A 20997-nucleotide genomic window follows, 5' to 3' on the forward strand; every position below is an offset into this window, starting at 1 on the left:
GACGCCATGGCGGAGTGCCCCCGAAAGTTCGACGATCTCGTGTTCTTTAACGTGCAGTGATATTGCACAGTGCACGGACTACTATCATTTCACCTCCATCGGAAAGCGACAACTACGGCCGGGATCGAACCCCCTGCAATTGCGTCAGCAGCCGAGCACCATGCTGCTGTTCCACCGAGGAAGACTATTCGGATGATACTGCGTGCATGACGGCAGTGTTGTAGTATACTGTACCGTGATCTCAAGGGCAAGGGACAATACTGGAATGTGCGGTTAAGTTTCCAAAAGAACACGCGTTCCTCCGACGGCGATACCACCTATCATCAACAACTGCGATCACCACTTTTTCCGTAATGCGTGCATTGCTTGTTACTTTGAATAACTTCATCTTCTAGGCTCAAGTCGGCCCAGCATAGATTATTGTCCCTCCCAGTAGGACAGCTGCCTTCACCGTCACTACTGCGTGTCAGTGTAAACGTGAAAGTCCACGATCTTTCAGTTAGAAAGCAGGACCGCCAAAAGACGCCAGGGACAGCTTCTTATGAGCTCCAGTAAGTAGGCATCTCATATTGAACCCTATCCGAGATGACCGCATCTTGAATGTACAGCTGAAAAGACATATTACCTAATTATCATAAGTTATCTATCGAGACCACAGCAATTCAAATGCACTTGCTATGGTGAAAACATTTGCGAAGTATTTTACAGGCATAGAATAAACATTCCAGCTCACTTGAATTGGTCCTTTTTCAATGCCAGGTGAATTTCCTGCTCCTTTGTGTTGGGATCGGTTGAAGGCTGCAGGAAACAAAATATGCGCTGAGGCAAAACCCAAAGAATAGAGGCAGCGTCACAAATGAAGCATAAGATATCTACAACTTGAATCATCTATGAACCAGATCTTTCTAAGCGCCCCAGTGTCTCTCACGGAGAAACGGCGGAAAAGTTCACAATTAAGCTTGGGTTTTCAGTCACAAAATCATGCCATGATTTTCGGAGGCTGTCATGGACAGCTCGGGAAGTTTTGATCACCTGGTCTCCGTTAACGTAAACCTATCTCGTACAGTACACGCGCGACTACCATTTCACCTCCAGCAAAACCCGACCGCTTCATCCGAGACCGAAACTGCCACCTTCGGGTCAGCAGCCTTACACTGGTGGGCAACCGTAGCCTAAGTGGCGGACAGAGCAAAATCTCAAGAATTTATGAGTAAATGTCTTGCACAGCACTTTGCCTTGCCTGAACTCTCGTTATCTTCGCACTTGTAATTTCACGAACAGACATAAGGCTCCTCTTATGGAGCGCCCACGCGCACTTGGAAATTTCACTCCATAGAGACTTTTATATCGCTAATGGTGCCGCGGCTAACGTGCGTCGTGTACCTACCGGTATAGCATGGGATGTTATAACTCTGCAGTTCATTGTGGCAAGCCTCAGAGCAAAAAATCCTTTACCTGAACACGAAAACAAAAATCAAGCTGTTTTCTGCGGAATCATTGAGAGTCTCACTAGTGGAAGTTGATAGATGGACGAAGGCGCTTTGAAGTTCATTAACGAAAGCGATGTTGAAGTTCATACTATAGTAATTTTGTAGAATCACTTGTGTTTCCATCGAATGACATGCCCCACAGTCGAGCACTAAATGTAAGTGCCAAGCTTTTACATGGAACTTACATTTATTTTGCTTCGCGAAGACAAAACTCCGGTGCTATTGCAGGCCCCCGTAGTAACATGTGCAGCCCTGACATGGAACCTTCGACACTCACCCCAAAGCCTCACAGCGATAGTGCGCGACATCCCCTCCACCTGTTAGCTGTGTATCAACCAGCGTCAAATTAATTGCACTGAAACGGAGAATTGACCTACAGGTAATATGTAAAGAAAGTTTTGAGAGCGTAAGAAAGGGGGCAAAGTGCAATTACAATGTGTGCGAGGACATAGCCAGACGCCACCATGCAGACAGCTATCTATGACGTGCCTGGTTGGATTGCTCTGCCGCCCTATTGTGCACAGCCCGCATTTGCGTATTTATTTCATGTTAACCTACTTTTAGCGCATACTGACACACAGACAAGAGATGGAACAACACCAGCACTTCTATCAACAGAATGTTTTGTTCAGAAAAAGATATATATATATATATATATATATATATATATATATATATATAGAATGTGTGTGTGTGTGTGTGTGACGTAAGAAGGTAGCGACGGTTGGTAGAAGCAGAGAAGGAAGAAGTGCAGAACGGAATAAACATGGCGTATGAGCCAGACCACGTCGCCCAGTCATCGTAGCGTCACACAAGTCGACAGGATGGAGACCTGCCTGCCCCTTCATCAGTCACTCATCATCGATGCAGTTCCCCAGAAGACGCCCTGAACGTACATTGACTACCGAATCATCGTCTAGGAGGACAACGATCAGCACCATGACAGAACCATCGGCTGACCTCCACATCCCCAAGTACACCGGATCAGCGGACGACGGACCCGTACAGGTCTGGTTCAACCTGTTTGAACTCCACGCTACCGCTGCATCTTGGTCGGAACGGGAGATGGTTACGAACTTCAGCGACTACATCACCGGTGAGGCATTCAAATTTTACCTAATTCACATATTCGAGAATGACGAGTCATGGCAAAAAATAAAAGAGCAGATGATTACTCATTTCAATGACTATGACCAAGACTTCTCATTGCCAACCATCTAGAGACAACTGCACACTATCGTCAATTGCCTAAGCAGTCCTCAAGCACTCGAAAGTCCAGCGCGAATCGACAAGTGCCTCAAGACGAAGTGGCACATGCGTTTACTTACAGAAGGCCATGCATACATTGGGAAAAACCCAACCGTCAAGCGCATCTTCGTTGTACACGAAAGTCGGCATTTCCGAAGTCATCGCTTCAGCATATGACACGAGACGTTGCTGAACCACCTGACGCCCTGCACTCTTCGTCTCGCATACGTGGTCCACCTCCTGGGATTTGGTCACGCGGTTCTTCAAGCGCTCCTAACGCTCACCACTTACCTTATAAGGACGCCGTATTCATGGCAGATGACCTGGGGCATCGGAAAAATACTCTGCCAAGCGATTCTTCTTCCGTACGGTTTCATGTATCACCGTCCGGTGCACACACCCCCGAGAGTCCAAACAAAACAGAAGGCTCAAACGCATCGAACGTCGCACGCTACCAGGCGCAAGAACTACTCGCAGTGAACAGCGAAAAAGAGCCCCTGAAGAGCTTCGTGTCATTTTTATGGCCCCGCAGACTTGCCAAAATCTGCAGTTCAAACCTAGTAATGCCAAGTCACCTGTGGGGCCCACATGCAAAGCTCACTAATTCAGGAATCGAACAAATTCAGAAGAGCATGATACATCAAACCTCACACACAGTTGTCCTTTGGAAGCGCCCGTAATGAACTCCGTCACCGAAGCCTCTGAGGAGCATGCTAGCAATGATGACGCTTTTTCAACTATGCCAGACAAGGAAGACACCAGTTCACCATTCATCAGCTGTCTACAAGACGCGTCAAACACCGAAGGAAATGAATGCCCCATTCCGGAAAGGGCGCTAGTACAGCCATCTCTTCAGCAGCCTCAGGAAAGCAAGCAAAGCCAAGTTCATAAACTCATGCTACAACGACAGAGGCTGCGACGAGGGCATCGACGAATGCAAAATTCAACGGAAGCGCACTCACCAATAAAAGAACATCGAAAAATAAGATCTCTAAACCAAAGACAAATTCAAGATGTCAGACACTTTCGCACAAAGAAAAGTCACCAGGGACACTCCCTGCCTCAGCTATTACACCGACTGCACCACCACAGAAAACACCGAGAAAGACGTGGAAGCACTGCTTGCACACCGCAAGCACTCAGGCACTTCATCACAGTCTGTCAAAAAGCACGAAAGCAAGACGCACCGGGATTGCACCATTCACGACGAAAAATGCGACGCCAACAAACTGTCGATTTTGCAAGAAATTCCAGCCTCGTTCATTCCTCGAAAGAACGCTGGCTGCGTTTGCATCGGTTTCCCCCGCCCAAAGCATGCTTATGTCATCCAGAGCGTAACAGCCAGCCTCGCCCACCAGAGCCGTACTTGATAACCCTGGACTGCTGCCCTCTCCTGTGAAGTCTGTGCGATCTTACGGAACTTCGATGTGATGTGGAACTACAGCCCATTTAGACATTTTTTTGTGTTTCAGGATTACTTGTTCATCATGTATTTTAATAAGTAATGCGAGCATTCTTTCGGGGGGAGGGGGAATCATGTGACGTAAGAAGGTAGCGACGGTTGGTAGAAGCAGAGAAGGAAGAAGTGCAGAACGCAATAAACATGGCGTATGAGCCAGGCCACGTCGCCCAGTCATCGTAGCGTCATATATATATATATATATATATATATATATATATATATATATATATATATATATATATATATATATATATATATATATATATATATATATATATATATATACTGGGAGTAATAATTTAATGCGCCAGTTAAGTTAGTCTTCGAGAAGGTATGGGATATGGCACAACGGGATCGTTGTCAACAACAATAAATATATTTCCCAACAGTTTCGGGAGGGGTCCTCCCTTCATCAGGGGATGAGTTATACTGACATGAGCTTCCAAACTTCATTGCTGCCGCGTCCCTCTCACCTTGAAAGATGTTTGCGAGAGTGAGAGGGAACTAGAAAAAGAAAAAAAACAAAAAAGAGGGAGAAAAGAAGACGAAAAAAAAGAAAAGAAAGAAAGTAAGAAAGAGGAAGAACCACTGTCAACACTGAGAACGAAGCCAACTGTCCGTCTACATCCACATACGGTTCATATCACGTGCTGTTCTGAACAGCACGTGATATGAACCGTATGTGGATGTGGACGGACAGTTGGCTTCGTTCTCAGTGTTGACAGTGGTTCTTCCTCTTTTTTTCTTTCTTTTCTTTCTTTTTTTTCGTCTTTTTTTTGTTTTTTTCTTTTTTCTAGTTCCCTCTCACTCTCGCAAACATCTTTCAAGGCGAGAGGGACGCGGCCGCAATGAAGTTTGGAAGCTCATGTCAGTATAACTCATCCCCTGATGAAGGGAGGACCCCTCCCGAAACTGTTGGGAAATAAATATATTTATCCTTGTTGACAACGCTACCATTGTGCCATATCCCATATATATATATATATATATATATATATATATATATATATATATATATATATAGCGCGCGCGTAGCTAGAGCAAAGAAAAGAAGAACGAAGTCAGAATAAGAACAGCTGGCCCCGGATTGGGTGTTGTCTCTTGTTCTCTGTCAAGTACATCACAATGGCGCTGTCGATGGGTGCAGTCCGATAAGTGAACCCTCTGCAGAAAGTAACCGGTACCTGTCTTCGTGGTTCGTCGGCAGCGCGGGCTTCTCCATCAAGGAACGCCGTTCCCGCTTCCTTGGCGATGGGGTCCCACCCGCCACTTCAGCCACCCTTCAGAACACCTGTGGACAGCGTCCAAGCCTCCCCTGTGGTTCTAGGCAATGACCTGATTGAAACCCTGCCACGGTTTCATGGCAGGGATCCGCACCGGCTCCTGTCCCTTGGGAGTGCCACTCACTTTTCCCATGGCCTACATTCCCGTTGCGGTACTTTTTCAACAAACCAGCCACCACGGAACGCCGTCCAGGCTTCCCTGCTCGCCAACCTCACCGGGGTGAGTGCTGCTATTTCTACTTACTCAAAGACCACGATCACTGACTCTTCGGGCTTAACGCCTGACAGCACCGCGGACCTGCGGCGTACCATTGCGTTACTCCGCGTCGAGACTAACGAAGTGATAGCGTTGATCGCCGAGGAAGCTCCTACATTGTTGCCAGCATTGTTTGACATTAACGCAGTGTTGAATGTAGCTGCCTCATACGACCTTGAGGCAAGCACACCGGAGCAACGCAGGCAGACTCGGTCTTCTCTCATCGAGCTCTCACACCAGCTCGACTGCTTCGCGTCGGTGATCTCTGCGTTGCCATCTGCCACCCCACAATCACCAGCCGTCTGAGAACTACCGGAATTTCACGGGGTCCGGAACGACGCCGACAGCTGGGTGGCAACCGTCAACGAGCTAGCAATGCGCGCAGCCTGGACAGAAATCGGAAATGGTATGTGGCCATAGACCATCTTCGGGAACGTGCAGCGGCGTGGCATCAGTATGAACGCTGGAAGCAGCAGTTATGGGGGGAGTGGAGCTGCAAGCTCATAGCTGCTACTGGTCGTAATCCTTACCACCTCTCCACCACCACCCCGTCTAACCTGGCCGGTATTGAGGAGCAAGCTCCAGAGGCTTTCCACCTCGAGACTGCAGCTGTGCGCTGCAGCTTAGCACACGAGAAGTTAGACACTTTGTCAATACCCGAAACAGGTTCACTGCGGCCAGAGGCCGCTACCAAAGTCGGACCTCTTGAAGGGTGTTGCTCCAACGAAACAGCCGCAGAGAATCATCTCGACAGTGCTGCATTGCCCTTCACCGACGCACCCCCATTCGCACACCGAGTTGAAGTGGAGCAACACCTCGAAGGTTCCTCGAAGCCCTCCATCCGCACGGCAGAAAGCTTCTGCACCTGTCCTACGAATGACGTCAGGCGCAGGTGCGATACTCCATCGCTGCTCTCAGTATCCGCGCTGGTACGCGACGCCATCATGTCAGTGGAAGAGGCTGATACCAGCCCTCATACAGCTCAGAGAAGCTAGCCCCAATATCACCTTCACTGAGGCAAGTGGAGACACCAGCATCGCCTATGCTTGAACCGCCTACGGTCTTGGCACCGGTAGAGCCCAAGATAACTACTGCTGGTCTAACTGACCAAGATCATGAGGAGAAAGTTGGCGCTCAAGATGCAGACAGCAGCCAATACGATGACAGCTTCACAAAATGTCCTGCCGCAGCCGCAGATGCCAAAATCGGCCGTAAGTTATGTTCTCTGCCACACATCTCCGAAGTTGCGTATCCATTCTCGACCCAAACCAAGGTAACAGCGTGTCTCTTGGGATACTCTTGCGGCTACCCACGTCCGGAGTTCAACGTCTGCCGCAGATTTTGCGGCCCGTCCGAAGTGCGCTGCCAGGTGCATGTTTAGCTGCTGCCCACACAGAGTCTCTGCATGGCCGAGACGGACCACAACGATGCAGCGAGTATCGACCTCCCGATAGACTTGTGGAAGACTCTGGCACTCAGTTTCAGCGTGGCCAAGGCCGACCTCCGAGATGCAGCCAGTATATCGACGGCCAGATCTACCTTTGGCAGATACCGGGACCAAATCGCGGCACGGCCGAGAGCGTCGGCCACAACGGGGCAGCCAGTGCCATCCACCAGAAACGCTTCCTGCAGACCATCGTTCTATGTTGCATTGTGGCCCGGGCTGGCCACCATGATGCAGCCAAGCCCGCCCACCAGAAACTTTGCCGCCAGCTCCGCGTGCGCGCAGTCATGGCCGAGTGTCATGACCAAGGAAGACGCTGCCACTTCGGTGCACGGGTAGCTAGAGCAAAGAAGAGAAGAACAAAGTCAGAATAAAAACAGCTGGCCCAGGATCGGGTGTTGTCTCTTGTTCTCTGTCTAGTACATCACAATATATATATGATGTCACCCAATGCCCATGCACGCCATCGTAATTTCAAATCCGTGACTATCATACCATGTCTGATGTGCTCAATATCCGATTCAAGAGCGACACTTATTTTTGCCAAATTGTCACCGACGGGTGGCTGATACCAGATGATTGCCTAGTGTTGATGTGAAATGTTTTCGCGATCTTTCGTGCCATGCGATCATGGTGTTAAACAGTATGATTGTACTCAAAAAGCATGCCACGCATCTACATTTTGTACAATATATGGCCTAAAGCGTTAGCGGCCTGCCCTTTGAAGATGACTGGTGCTCGTTTAGGCGAAACAAGGTTAAACGCTCATAGAAAAAAAAACCTTGTGCTTAATCTTGCAAGTTTGTGCGCCTCCTCATCTGACAGCATCCAGCTTTTTCCTAACCATGGAATATAGCTTAACTACTTTATTCTTGGTCATGAGAACAACCTTTGTCGCATACCTATGGGCAGTATTTTTTAATTCGGTGTGACAATGCATGTACAGCTACAGCCACGTTTGTGTAGAGCGTGTCAGCAGCCAGTTTAGGCTCCGCGACATGAAACAGACAGTTTCGGGCTCTGAAGTGGTGTATCGGGAACATTCGTGTCCTTGCTGTGAGGCTGACCACATCAAAGCCTGACACTGCCTCGAGGTTTCACCCCATAAAGCGAAAACCAGCTGCTTGCGTGCTCTACACAAACGAGGCCACGGCTGTACGTACGGTATTGCAACTTCTATACTTCGTTCACGTTTCTGCTGGTGATCTTTGCTGCCTTTAATATGCTTAATTAGGCGCCTGCAAATTTCCTGCAAAACATACTCGGGAAAGCCGGCGTCTTTTCGCCTAATAACCTGCTCCCTGCAGCTCTCCCATGTCACATGATGACACGACTTGGTAACTGTGCATTTCTGACAAGATGTGGCCACTTCGTTTTTATTTACCTTGAAATGAAAGGAGTGGTAGTGTTTGAGTGTGCGCTAAAGATAACTAGCAATAATACTTCAGTTCGTTTTTTTTATTGTTTTACTTCACCAAAATCAAATGAATAACACTAGAGCTTCTTCACTGACTGCACGAAATGCTAAAAATAGCTGCTTCAGCGAAATGTACGTTTCTCATGATGCCCGACTTCCGGCATCGTCTGCTATGGCCACCTGTATAAACGAATATGACGGGAGCCCATTACGCTGCTTTTGTAAAGGGTAACGAGTCCTTCTGTGTAGTATGACCACTGCTGGGCGCTGATACGTGCTTATGGTGAAGAAACGTATTTTGCTGCAAAAACGCTAGCATCCGTGCTACTGCATTCATTTATTTGCATCTATAGGCGGGTCGTCGCTGACACAACAAGGATGTACAAGTTTGCATTCCTCTTTAGCACACATAGCCCGGCAAAGCGCAGAGAAAGTGGATTTCAACCTTTGTGGGAAGCAACCAAGCATTCTTTCAGCGGCACGAACCCGCATACTTGCTGCTACGATTGCAGGCAAATGCGAGAGCCCCACGCACGAGCCTGCCTCATTCAAAGTTGTAGCTAGGTAAAATTTCACATTAGAAAAATTTCTCTGCGGCACGATATTAATATTTATTGTGCAAGTTTTCTATGGTAGTCAAACGCACACAAGCAATTGCCATCAAGCAGCACAGCGGCGACTTTTTTAGATCATTGGCTCCATTCTGCCGTTTTTGTAGAGTGAAACACAATAGAGAAATGCTTTTCCGACTGCGCTTGATCGCGATAGTAAGTGCAACGTGTACCAGCCAGTCGTGTTACTCCGCGTTTTTGGGTAAGCATGCTGTAAGGTCTCGTTACCGTGATGTAAATGGCAATTGCAAGTTTCAGTAAAAACATCAGGGTGCAGTCTTTTACAGCTTTATTGATCAATTATATGATATTTCACAGCAGCTGTTAGAATGTGAATAAGCTTTTGAAGCTGACCACGTTATCACCTGCAGCTCACAACAACAGAGAGAACAAGCGACTGTGGCTATGGGTCAAGTCTACAGACGTAATTCTCCAGATAGAAAACCTGGAAGCTCAAGTCGACATTCGCGGACGGGAAGCCGCGTGGTCAAGAACACACATTAGGACAACATGGAAACCTAGGAGAGGAGGTGGCACAGACTGCGGTAAAGGTTGCGAAAATTGCCTTAGAGAGAGAAGTAACCTTTAGCAGACTCAAGCGGCACATGTAGGCGATACGGAAGAAAGTTGTGTCGGTCAAGCACGCTGGTCAAACACGCAGAGGCTATAGGCCACAAATATACTGGCATAGGGTAAGATAAGAGAAACAGCAAAGAACTGAACTTCTCGGTTTTATCTCGAATCTTTTACAATTAAAACAACGGCACAAATTCCTAAATGTAATGACGATAACTTCCCCAACATGCATGCATGTACGTCATATATTCAGATATACAATATATAACCGGACTATCCACGCATTCATTTTTGTTATGAACAAGGCTGCTGTGAGAAAACTGAAACAATCAGATTTTGTGTAAGCACTCATGGTCGATATTCACTCTAAGCTGATGGGGTTAAAATAACAACCAGAACAAAACGAGGTATAAAGAGATGACTACAGCTACTGTGGCACGCAGCAGATTTACAGCAGTTTTCCAGATTGTGAAGTCTCCAAAAGCTCGCACACAGGGCGTGAGAGAAAAACAAAAGCTATTCAAAAGAAAACACTGTGCCAACATGGACAAAAAAACGCATTCAACCACCTGATACATTTCGGCCAAGCGAAGCGAGATCACGTGATTCAACCCAGCAAGTCACAAAGTTTGTACATATGGTGGTTTCGGGACGTTAAACACCACATATAAATTTATCACAGAGTTGGGAGCACCCGCGCTTCTTGTGGTGGACCTGGCGCCCAATATTTTGGCACGAGCATAACAGCTTGTACCATGCGTTATCATTGCAAGGGGACTATGGGAAAAGACGGTGAGTATAAGCTCGCCATATACAACGATGAGTGCGCTTTGGCAGCAATCGAAGCAGCCTGATGTTCTGATTATCTCCAGTTACAGATTTCTGTCACAATATATTGTGAAATTTACTGGTGGAGGTTCTGGGCATCATTCTATCTCGAAGATCCCGGTACATGTAGCAATGCATTGGAAGACGCCCCTATCGGAAAAATTGCCATGGTGGATACTGGAAAACATGGTGGGCGTAGTGGAAATAATAGTGCGCATGGTGGAAATAATAGTGGGCATGGTGGAAATTATGATGGCTATAGTGGGACGTAGTGGAAAATATGGTGGTTATGCCGGGACATACTGGGTGGTATGGTGTACAGATGATGGGTAAAGTGGAAATGACGGTGGAAAGCAGAGGCTAGATAGTGGGCAATAATGGGACACTCTGCCCACCATTGCGATAATGCTGGGAAGCCCTAAGCATATGGTGGGTGGTGCTTATTATGGTGGGCTACATGGTGTACCAAGCTGAGAAACTCTTCCCATCATTGCGATAATGATGAGAAGCACCAAGCAGATGATGGGTGCTGCTTGTTATGGTAGGCCGCATGGTGTACCAAGCTTAGAAGCTCTGCCCACCATCGCGATAATGCTGGGAACCAGTAAGCGATGATGGGTGGGCTTATAATGGCAGGCATTTTATATAATGTGCCAAGCTGGGACCTGTACACTACACGTTCTACCACCATGATTTCCACCAAAGGTTAGGCCTACCCACCGAGCCCGTACAATTGTGTTATCCGTGCTTCCGGGTTTCAGAATACACGATTTCGACAATTAAGTATGACAATACAGCGCAGCCATGGCATCAATTAACCTAAATGAAGCATTTTTCATTGTGTATTGTGTCCGCTCAAGAAGCAACAAACATCGATACGACGCAATTAAAGCACTCCCAGAGAATGTAAGTGTCTTCTCACCGACAGCCACCGGTCGCACTCGCCGGCACTTCTCTAGCTTTTGTACGAGAACTCAGACGTGGCAATTGATATGCTTGGTGAACCAATATGATAGCGTAATGTTTTCGGCACACTGCATTCGTTTTGGCCAAGCCGTTATGTAGTTGTTGCTTTAGCGAAAGAGCTACAGCATTACGCTGGTGCGACCGCTCTCTACATTGCGCGCAAAGCATCCCAATACTCAATCAAATAAATTAGGTGGGCGTATCTAGGGAATGAGCCTCGAAGCGTCATCAAGCGCGAGCAGATGTCGCCCTTTAGAACGAGCGCGAAACGGATAATAAACTTGGCAGACCCCGCCGGTAAACTGTTGCTGCTCCCCAGTCCACTTGGTTTTTTTTCTTGAAGTTGTGAATTGTAAAAAAATAGCACTAGTGCCATTAACATAGTGGCAATCGTTAAAGGCCGCAGTTGCTTGTGTTTAATAGATGTGCAATTTTTAGTAGCAGGTGTAGATCTTGTCTATGTTGTGTACATGACAAACATAACTTAAGTTGAACCGTAAGTTTGTATGTCAACTAAGTATTTAACACACAACCAACGTCATGTTGGTGTGGCGCAGTGGTTAGCGTCTTCGAGTGGGAATCCGCAGGTTGCACGTTCGATTTTCCGTGGCGCCTTGTTTTTTTTTACGGGACGGGTGTTTTTATATCGTTTTTATAAAATTCTTATTTAAATTTTGTGGCAGCTCGTCACGGTGATTCTGACGTCATTTCGCGCTCAAGCGTTGCCGGCACTGCAGCACCCACCATACCCACCATGCGCCATGGTGGGCGTTTCCCACCATTCACCCACTACACTAATCCACTACGATGGTGGGTGGTGGTTTACACCATGCCCACCATTCGTTTTTTTCCGATAGGGGCAGGTAATCTTAGGTGCCTTAGGCAGCAATTGGGCCTACCGGCTCAGTTCGGGTGCCTTCCAGAATGCTCCAGAAATACGGTAACTGTAACCACAGCGACACAGACTCTGCAGATCATGGTGATGCTTTCGAGAACGTTGAAGACCGGCTGGCCCAATCGTCGCGAACGTATGCGACACCGTCGATAGCTTGGGTGCGTACTTCTACCTCAAAGATTCCGCAAGCATATGGTTTGAGAACCATCAGGCTGCCTTGACAACCTGACCAGAGTTGTGTACTCCACTTCAGAACACGAACCGACGTCCCGACGTGAAAGTATAAGCGGAGCGTTTTTTTCCGATTCTAGAAAGCAAACACCCAACGAAAGCGTAGCGATGTTGGTTGAGGGGACGTCTCGGCTGTTTCAGCGAGATGGGCTCGCAAAGGTGGAAGAGAGGAAAGTGCGCTTCCTGGTGTGGGGAAAGAACAGCTCTTTGCAGGACTCGTGCGCAATCCGAGTGGTACGTTAGCGGAATCCCTCTGCGAAGCTACCACGATAGAGCGAAACCTAAGACAGCGGCGTTTGCGGTATGAGTGGTCGAACAACGTTGCCTGCTTGTCATCACCCGCAGACTCGCCTTCACCATCGTCAGAAACCTCGTGGAGATTTTTTGCTTCATTATACTAAAGGAGCTACAAAAACTTCATGCAGCGTTTCCTGCGCTCCATGTAGCGGCCCTAACTGCAGTGAGCGAAGAGATACGACAGCTGTTACTACCATTGGTGACGCCCCAGTCGAAGTTCCTCTTCTGACGTAAGCGGGAGCTGTATTCATCTTGCATCTGCAGTCAGCTCTCCTCCTAACCATCTACTCTTACAGCGGCGCAGCACTTAATCCCGACGTGTTAGGAAAAGCCGTGACAAAATGCGCGGAAGTCCAGTGAGTGGTGCACTCCTGACAATGTTGTTTGTAAGAAGAACTTCAAATTATGTGGGACTGAACCCCTGCTCATTATTATATCCGCGCTACACGGTGGTATTATATCCGCTTGTCACCAAGAGCCATCATCCGGCCACTTGGAATTCACACGCACCTTTGCTCAGATTTGCCAGCACTACTTCTCGCCAAAGCTTACACAGTGCTTGAAGCACTATGTCAAAACGTGTCCTGAAAGTCAGTGCCACAAAGAAGCACTTCAGTTTCCAGCCTGTTCTCTAAAGCCTATTGGGCCACCAATACTCACCATTCCAAAAGATTTTTATGGACCTGCTTAGACCTTTCCCGATGCCTTACGATGGCAACAGCTGGGTAGTCAGCGCCACTAATTTCATCACACGATACTGTGAAACGAAAATTTTACCACGAGAAATCTAGCATTCAATTGCCCACTCTTTTCATGAAAAACGTCATTCTCCGCCAAAAAGCGCCAAAATTTTTATTACCTGACCTCGAAACAGCTTTTACCGACCAGATGATGAAGGATGAGCTGCAGATAAGTGGAAGCTCCCATATGAAAACTACTGCAAACCACCCACGAAGCAACGGGCTTACAGTAGGACTAAACAAGACAATCGCGGACATGCTTTCTCTGTATGTTGATCGATATCACAAACACCACGATGACATTTCGCCATACATTACGTTGGCTCACTAGTGCTATTCGAAAGACTACCGGGCTCACGCCGTTCCAATTGCTCACAGCAGAGAACCAACCACTATGGTGCATGCCATGCTACTACCGGAGAGGTGAGATGTCAGTGTCAGCATGAACGGATTCCTCTGACTCGCAGGAGCAGCTCACAAGCTCACACTCGAAAAATTATCAGCAATGCGTTGACTGCCAGTGCTACAATGCTTGTCATTGCGAGTTTATTTACCATGCCGGTGATATTGCCTGGCTGTGGATTCCCAGTCGCCAACGGGGCCATTCGGGAACGTTATAGCGCCACTAGATTGGTCCCTATTGAGTTGTAAGTGAAATACGAAGTTCTTCCTCATAATATAGCTCGTGAATCCTGCCGTTCTTTTACAGCAGGTAGACGTCGTCCCCAATTCCAGGGTTAAATCATTCCACCAACGTTGGCTATCCGTTAAAGCTGATTTGATTGATTGATTGATTGATATGTGGGGTTTGACGTCCTGAAACCACCATATCATTATCAGAGACGCCGTAGTGGAGGGCTCTGGAAATTTCGACCACCTGGGGTTCTTTAACGTGCACCCAAATCTGAACACACGGGCCCACCACATTTCCGCCTCCATCGGAAATGCAGCTGCCGCAGCCAGGATTCGATCCCGCGACCTGCGAGTCAGCAGCCGAGTACCTTAGCCACTAGACCACCACGGCCGGGCTAACCGTTAAAGCTGTGGATGGCCTTGTGAACACTACGTCAGGGTTCCATCAATTGAGATTTGTGTTCATGAGTGTTTTTCTTGCAATCATGCACTTGTATCAAAACTGTGCTCTTTGAAAGGGTGGGGCTGATGCCACGAATATAATTGGCCGTGAGATCAAGGAGAATCTCCACCCGACGACAACTTTCCGAAGAAGCAAAGTATGTATTGCTCCCTGCGCCATCTGCTAGCGACTTCGTGTTTGCATGGGAGTGTACTTTTTTATGCGCGTTTACAGAGGGTGAGTTTTTCGGATATGTTAGCGTGGTTCGAACTGGTCGTACGTATGTCAAACGATGTATGAAAGCATTTGTTCTTGCTCGGTTAGTAATGTACTATAATAGGATCAGAGAGGGCAACTTTCCAGAGTGCTGTGTATTGTCGTCGTGCCCTCCATTCATCAGAATACCTTCAGTGTGGATGTCACTGTCTGCTTCAAGCACATCCTGAAATGCATTTCGCATTGGCCCAAACATGAAAAATATTAAATGGTGCGTGAATTCACCGTCTTAGCCACTTGGTTGTAAACAAAAGCGAGGCTTTAAGCCATGCACTTGCACCATGTTGTATGTGTATAACTACGGCACTGTATATAGTTTATTAACCACGCGACGAGCTTATTTTTATCTGGCCGTAGTATTACATACTACAGAGAACTAATTCTATAAAGTAAAGTGTAGCACTTCTTAAAACTAAGTTTAGGGGTGAGCTGTTTTCTAACTTGGAGCAAATCTTTAGGAAAAACATCCATGCGCTTAGATTTGAAAAACATTTATACAACCAAAACGCGCAAAAGTAATTCAGACGGCGTTCTTTACACTAATATACACAGGTATATATATATATATATTATATAAATATGTATACATTCACAAAAATGTTATCTTTTTTACATTGTCTTGAGCGTTGGTGTGGCGAGATTGATTTGAAAACAAAAAGAACATGTTCTTCCCATTAAATAAACAGAGCTTTGCTGTATCGCTGTCATGAACGTAATCCTTCGATAAAAGCTTTCCGCGGAGCCCTTACAAGCTTCTCATATAGTAATACTGTTGTTAGAACATGTGCGTACGTACTGAACGTATATATATCGCAAATCGCTGTCGGGCACAAAGGTTTCCTGGCTAGACTTATCGACTGTTCCAAATTTCATCGGAAACAGAATGAAAAAAAAATGCGCATACGTATTCGGTGGAAGAAGTGCAACTGAACTCGTCACACCTATATGAGGGCTATCTGCAATCTTTCTTTTTTTGTTTAATAGTATTCAGATAAGTCCATACAGCATTCATTGTGAAATGGAGTGTACAGAAGGAAAAATAGAAACTCGCTTGTCGCATTTGTAGCGACTCCTACGATTGAATCTTTTTGATAGACCTTCCGAATGAAGCCGTAGTGACGATAGTGAGATTGTTTTTTTAGGTACGAGACATTTGAGTCACGTTGAACACATCTAGTGCAACGTTATTGCATTTGTTTCAGCTGTGCCACGGTTATCGGAGTTGGCCATGCGAAAGCGCCTATTTTTGTTATTCAAAAAACATGACATGACCGTACCTCAGCAAGCAAGACCAAAAACGTAAGCAACGTACCTGGATTGTTACCTACGTCCCCGGTGGATTTATTTGTGCATGTTATGGGAATTTTTATTGTGATAGTTCGTGTACCGGGAGAAATTGGTTGTAAGAATCCATGAACATGCACCGCTTCGAGATGCGGTTCGGCACTCTAAGCGCTGCAGAAGGAGCATTCCTTTTCTGTTACTTTTCTGCATTCATCTTTTTATTACTCTGGGTATGATTTGCAATGTCATGGTTTGCTAACGCTCTCTTGCATAATCGCCTCAAATAATGACCCCTAAATTAGAAGTCACTAGTGGAATTCAACTGCAACCGTTCTTTCTGTTATTCGTGTTGTCCACAAATAAGGGCAGACGCAGGTTTAAGTATGTCATAGGTTACCCCTGTCAGTGCTTTTTTTTATTTTGCATGTTCACATATTCAAAATAGATAATTCAACCAGACTCTCTCACCCTTTTTTATGATCGATAGGCGAAATCAGTGTCGTAATGGTCCCAAATTATTACTTAAGCAACCCTTTCTCTAAACGTTAAAAAGTGTTCTAGTTGGCACTGGTAGCGGTAAGTTTGAAGCTATAGCGGAGGCTGGCGTCTTTCTTTCGCATATCAGCGAAGCACAGCCTAAGGATAGCAAGTTAGACCCAGATAGAGAGCTACATGAGCATATAGAAGGGAATTTAGGCTTTGAAAAGCAAAGTTGAGCCTTAGAAGAACAATCCGAGGCACTTTTTCTATTTTCAGTGCAAAGCCCTGCACGCGCGCCGCTTGTTATGGCAACTCAAGTGTTGCGATCACACCCACCATGAAGCGCTCACTGCAGGCCATAACAAGGTTAGAAATGATAAGCTTGGAGTTCTTTAACGCGACCTTAATTCGAAGCACACGGACCTCAAGCATTCTCGCTTACATCGAAGATGCGGCTGCCGAAACCGAGATTCTATCCAGGGACCTACTGGTCAGCAGCGCAGTGCCTAAGCCACTGGACCGCCATGGCGGAATAGCAAGGTTACGAATAGTCCCAACTGCTTGATATGAAAGGCTGGGGTTCCGAAGTAACAATACTAGCAGAAATAACTGAAGGGAAATTGCAGCGACTAACTGAAAATCGCTAAAAACGCCTTGTGTACACAAGAAGAGGGTGCTAACACCTCGCTGAGCGCGTGAATGCCTTCTCCCTGCCCCATTCTGCTTAGAGGTAAGTAATTTTCTATAGTAGCTGTAAGTGACGCCTACCTAAGCAGCCGTGACACGCAGGAAGTCGATAATGCGCAGAAAAGCAAGCGTAAGACAGCACACTGACATTGTGATTCTTCCTGGCAAGATTCTACTCGTACCAAGAAAGTCCTGCAAGGTTGCCTACAACATTGGCGTCACCAACGCTTCGGTGAAGGGAGTGGTGGGAACTCAACGAACGGAAACCGCTACGCACTTTCTCAGGTTTCACAGCAGTGGAGATGCGAACCTTTTTTTTTTGTGAGGTTGCTCGGCAAGCATTTATTCTTGCGCTTTGCCCAGCGGAGCTGGCATGAAAATCAGCGTTGCCGGTGCAGACTTCGGTCGCTGCTGATGGCCTCCTCTCCGAGGATTCTAGCAATCCTTACTAGTTGGCGCGCCGCCGTACAAGGTTGCGGTTTTTCTTTCGACCGAGTTCACCATTGGTAGTCTGAACGTGCGGTTTCTCAACGCACTCGTTCATGACATCGAACATGACCCCATCCTGACCGCAGCCGACGTGCTCTGCTTCACAGACACATGAAACGCCGGAAAGATGCTCACGAACGGGTTCGTTCTTGTCGTCTGCCCCAAATATGTGGAGCGTCCTGCGGGTGATGTCAGTAACTACGTCAAGCTTCCCGATACGGCTGAAGAACTCTCATTGCTATAACCAGTCAGAGCTACAACGGGGAGCACACCACTATGAAGCTGTCATTCGGGATAGCAGTTGTTTCCATGTACTTGGCACCAAATTCGTTAGAAGGCAACGTCACCAAGTATATAATTGATTGATATGTCGGGTTTCAGATTACAAAACCTTTATATGATTATTATAGGTGCCGTAGTGAAGGGTTCCGAAAATTTCGACCACCTGGGGATCCTTAATGTGCACCCAAATCTGAGCACGCGGGCCTACAGCCATTTTGCCTCCAACAAAATCGCAGCCGCCACAGTCAGGATTCGATCCTGTGACCTGTGGGTCAGCAGCCGAGTACCTTAGCCACTAGACCGCCATGGCGGTGCATCACCAAGTATACTGAAAAAGCAATAAAACATGGTCCCTACGTATTTGTGCGAGATGTGAACGTTGACATCATGCAAAGCGATTGCCGAGTCTAACACATTACGTCACTTCACGCTCTCCAATGCGTGCTGTACGATGTTCCTCCACCATCACGCGTGCCTATATCAATGTTGCGTCTTGAACATTTCATTACGTTCAATCGTCGATGAATCCTTCGGATCATACTTCAGTGATGATAAAGATATCACCTTTAAAAAAAACGAGTTCTGCGCTTATCGAGCAACCCCCTTCTTGTAGTTTGCCTAATAACATCTCTTGTGTATATAAATTGTATATACAGTCCATCAATATGTTTATAGTAGATACAAATGCAAATTTATAAATGTATATTGCATACTTATTGTATATATAACAACATTGTCGCGTCTCTATATGATGGCAGGAGATACGCACAGATTATTCGCGGGTTACCTGATCATCTTTGTGCAAGCTCCTATAACATCTTCACTTCGTAGATTTGACGGTGATTTTTATTTTTTGTCTGCTACTTTCTCTTTTCCCTTATCTGTTCTATCTGTGGCTTGCCTTTTCTTGGCTGAAACATGTCTACTGTTAAAAATGTTCTACTATAGAATGTTCTTGAGGGCTAAATGTACGCCGCGGCGACTAACTTGGCTGCCGGCTGGCACAGGAGAAGCGAACGCACCGCAAGCACTGGCCCGGTGTTTCTGCTTCAACCTGCCGCCAAGTCTACTGGCACGTAAAGGCAAGCGTACACTGACAAAAACCATGCGGGGACCGGGTTCGGACCGTGGGTGCCTCCACTTGAAAAGCCGCGGCACGATTGCCAGCGTGAGTGTACCGCCAGTGAGTGTTATAATCTTTCATTGGGTGCATCAAAATGTGATTAAGAAACCGCGGCTTATGGACATTTCTAGAATTAAAGTATCGCACCTTCTCCTGGTGAATCGGTGCTGGCGCATTACTGAAGAGCGGAGCGCCACCGGGCAGAGCAGACAAGGCTTTCTCGCTTTCATATGCTTTCATCGTGCGCCGTGAGTGGCTTTAGCTGGCGTAGAGACCTGCTATTGTGAAGACGTCTGACCGCTCCAATTTTTATTCACGCTTATTTGACAGCAGTGATTGATTGATTTGTGAGGTTTAACGTCCCAAAACCACTATTTGATTATAAGAGACGCCGAAGTGGAGGGCTCCGAAAATTTTGACCACGTGGGGTTCTTTAACGTGCACCCAAATCTGAGTACACGGGCCTACAACATTTCCGCCTCCATCGGAAATGCAGCGGCCACAGCCGGGATTTGATCCAACGACCCTGCGGGTCAGCAGCCGAGTACCATGGCGCACTAGACCACCGTGGCGGGGCGCATATTTGACATTATCGTCTGTCACAAATAACCGTAATCATTGAACATGACGAATGAAGAAAGCAGCGGACACGATTGCTCGGTTCTCAGATATAATAATACGTGAAAGTCACGGGATGTTTCGTACAATGTTTACTCGCCACAGTGGTCTAGTCGCTAAGGTGACTCGGCTGCTGAGCCACAGGTTGCGGGATGAAATCCTGGCCGTTGCGACCGCATTTCCGATCAGACGAAAATGCCTGAAGTGCTTTTGCTTATATTTAGGTGCACGTTAAAGAACCCCTCATGGCCGAAAGTTTCGAAGCACACTAATACGTTGCCTCTCAGAATAATATGGTGCGTTTGAACATTAAGCACCGACAAATATATTATTCGTTTATTGCTTGGTGCTACTTTATGGCTTCGGTTCTTGGGACGCAGAAGCTAAGTTGGACCTTTGTTGAGATGTCTGTCCTCACGTACTGTGCTTACGGGGCTGGGATTTTAGACCTGAAGCATACCGTGTAAGTAAATACGCGAATTTATTAAGACTGACTTGGATACCTCAATAAAAACTCGCAATGTGACCTATCTATCCACCAAAGACAATTAGACGGCGAAAGTCATCTTTTTCTTCTCAGTCAATGTGCTGATCCTACTTCGCCAGTCTATGACTGTCAACAGGTTTCCGCTGTGGATGCAAACCCTTCTTGCATGGCGGCTGGAAGAGCAGTGGTATACCTTGGGCGTGAGCAAGTGCTGGTGTGGCTTAAAAGGGGCCAGTGCCCCTTTTCCACCCTCGGCCGACGCCTTTGCCCACCATCATTCACACCACCTTTGAACACTTGCTGCACCTAACGAGGTTTGCACTGCCTCTAAAATCGAAGGAAGTGCAAAACTGATGCTGCATTGCCTCCATGATTAGAGCACATTTGACCAAGCTTGGTTATGCGAAGACGTGACCACAAGAAGTCACGTGCGGTTTTGGTAGCGTCACAAT

The 20997-nt window shown here is 46.9% G+C and overlaps 1 protein-coding gene across 6 annotated transcripts in view; it reads right to left on the reverse strand.

The window, feature by feature from the left end:
• The window catches only part of LOC119160839 (uncharacterized), a 274511-nt gene that overhangs the window by 156131 nt on the left and 97383 nt on the right, over positions 1–20997 (reverse strand). For all 6 annotated transcript variants that reach the window (XM_075880678.1, XM_075880677.1, XM_075880676.1 and 3 more), the window contains one exon: positions 734–798. In XM_075880678.1, the coding sequence (XP_075736793.1) occupies positions 734–798 (65 nt within the window). The remainder of the gene's footprint in view (positions 1–733; positions 799–20997) is intronic.

Source organism: Rhipicephalus microplus, chromosome X, assembly GCF_043290135.1.
Source record: "Rhipicephalus microplus isolate Deutch F79 chromosome X, USDA_Rmic, whole genome shotgun sequence".
Lineage (NCBI taxonomy): Eukaryota > Metazoa > Arthropoda > Arachnida > Ixodida > Ixodidae > Rhipicephalus > Rhipicephalus microplus.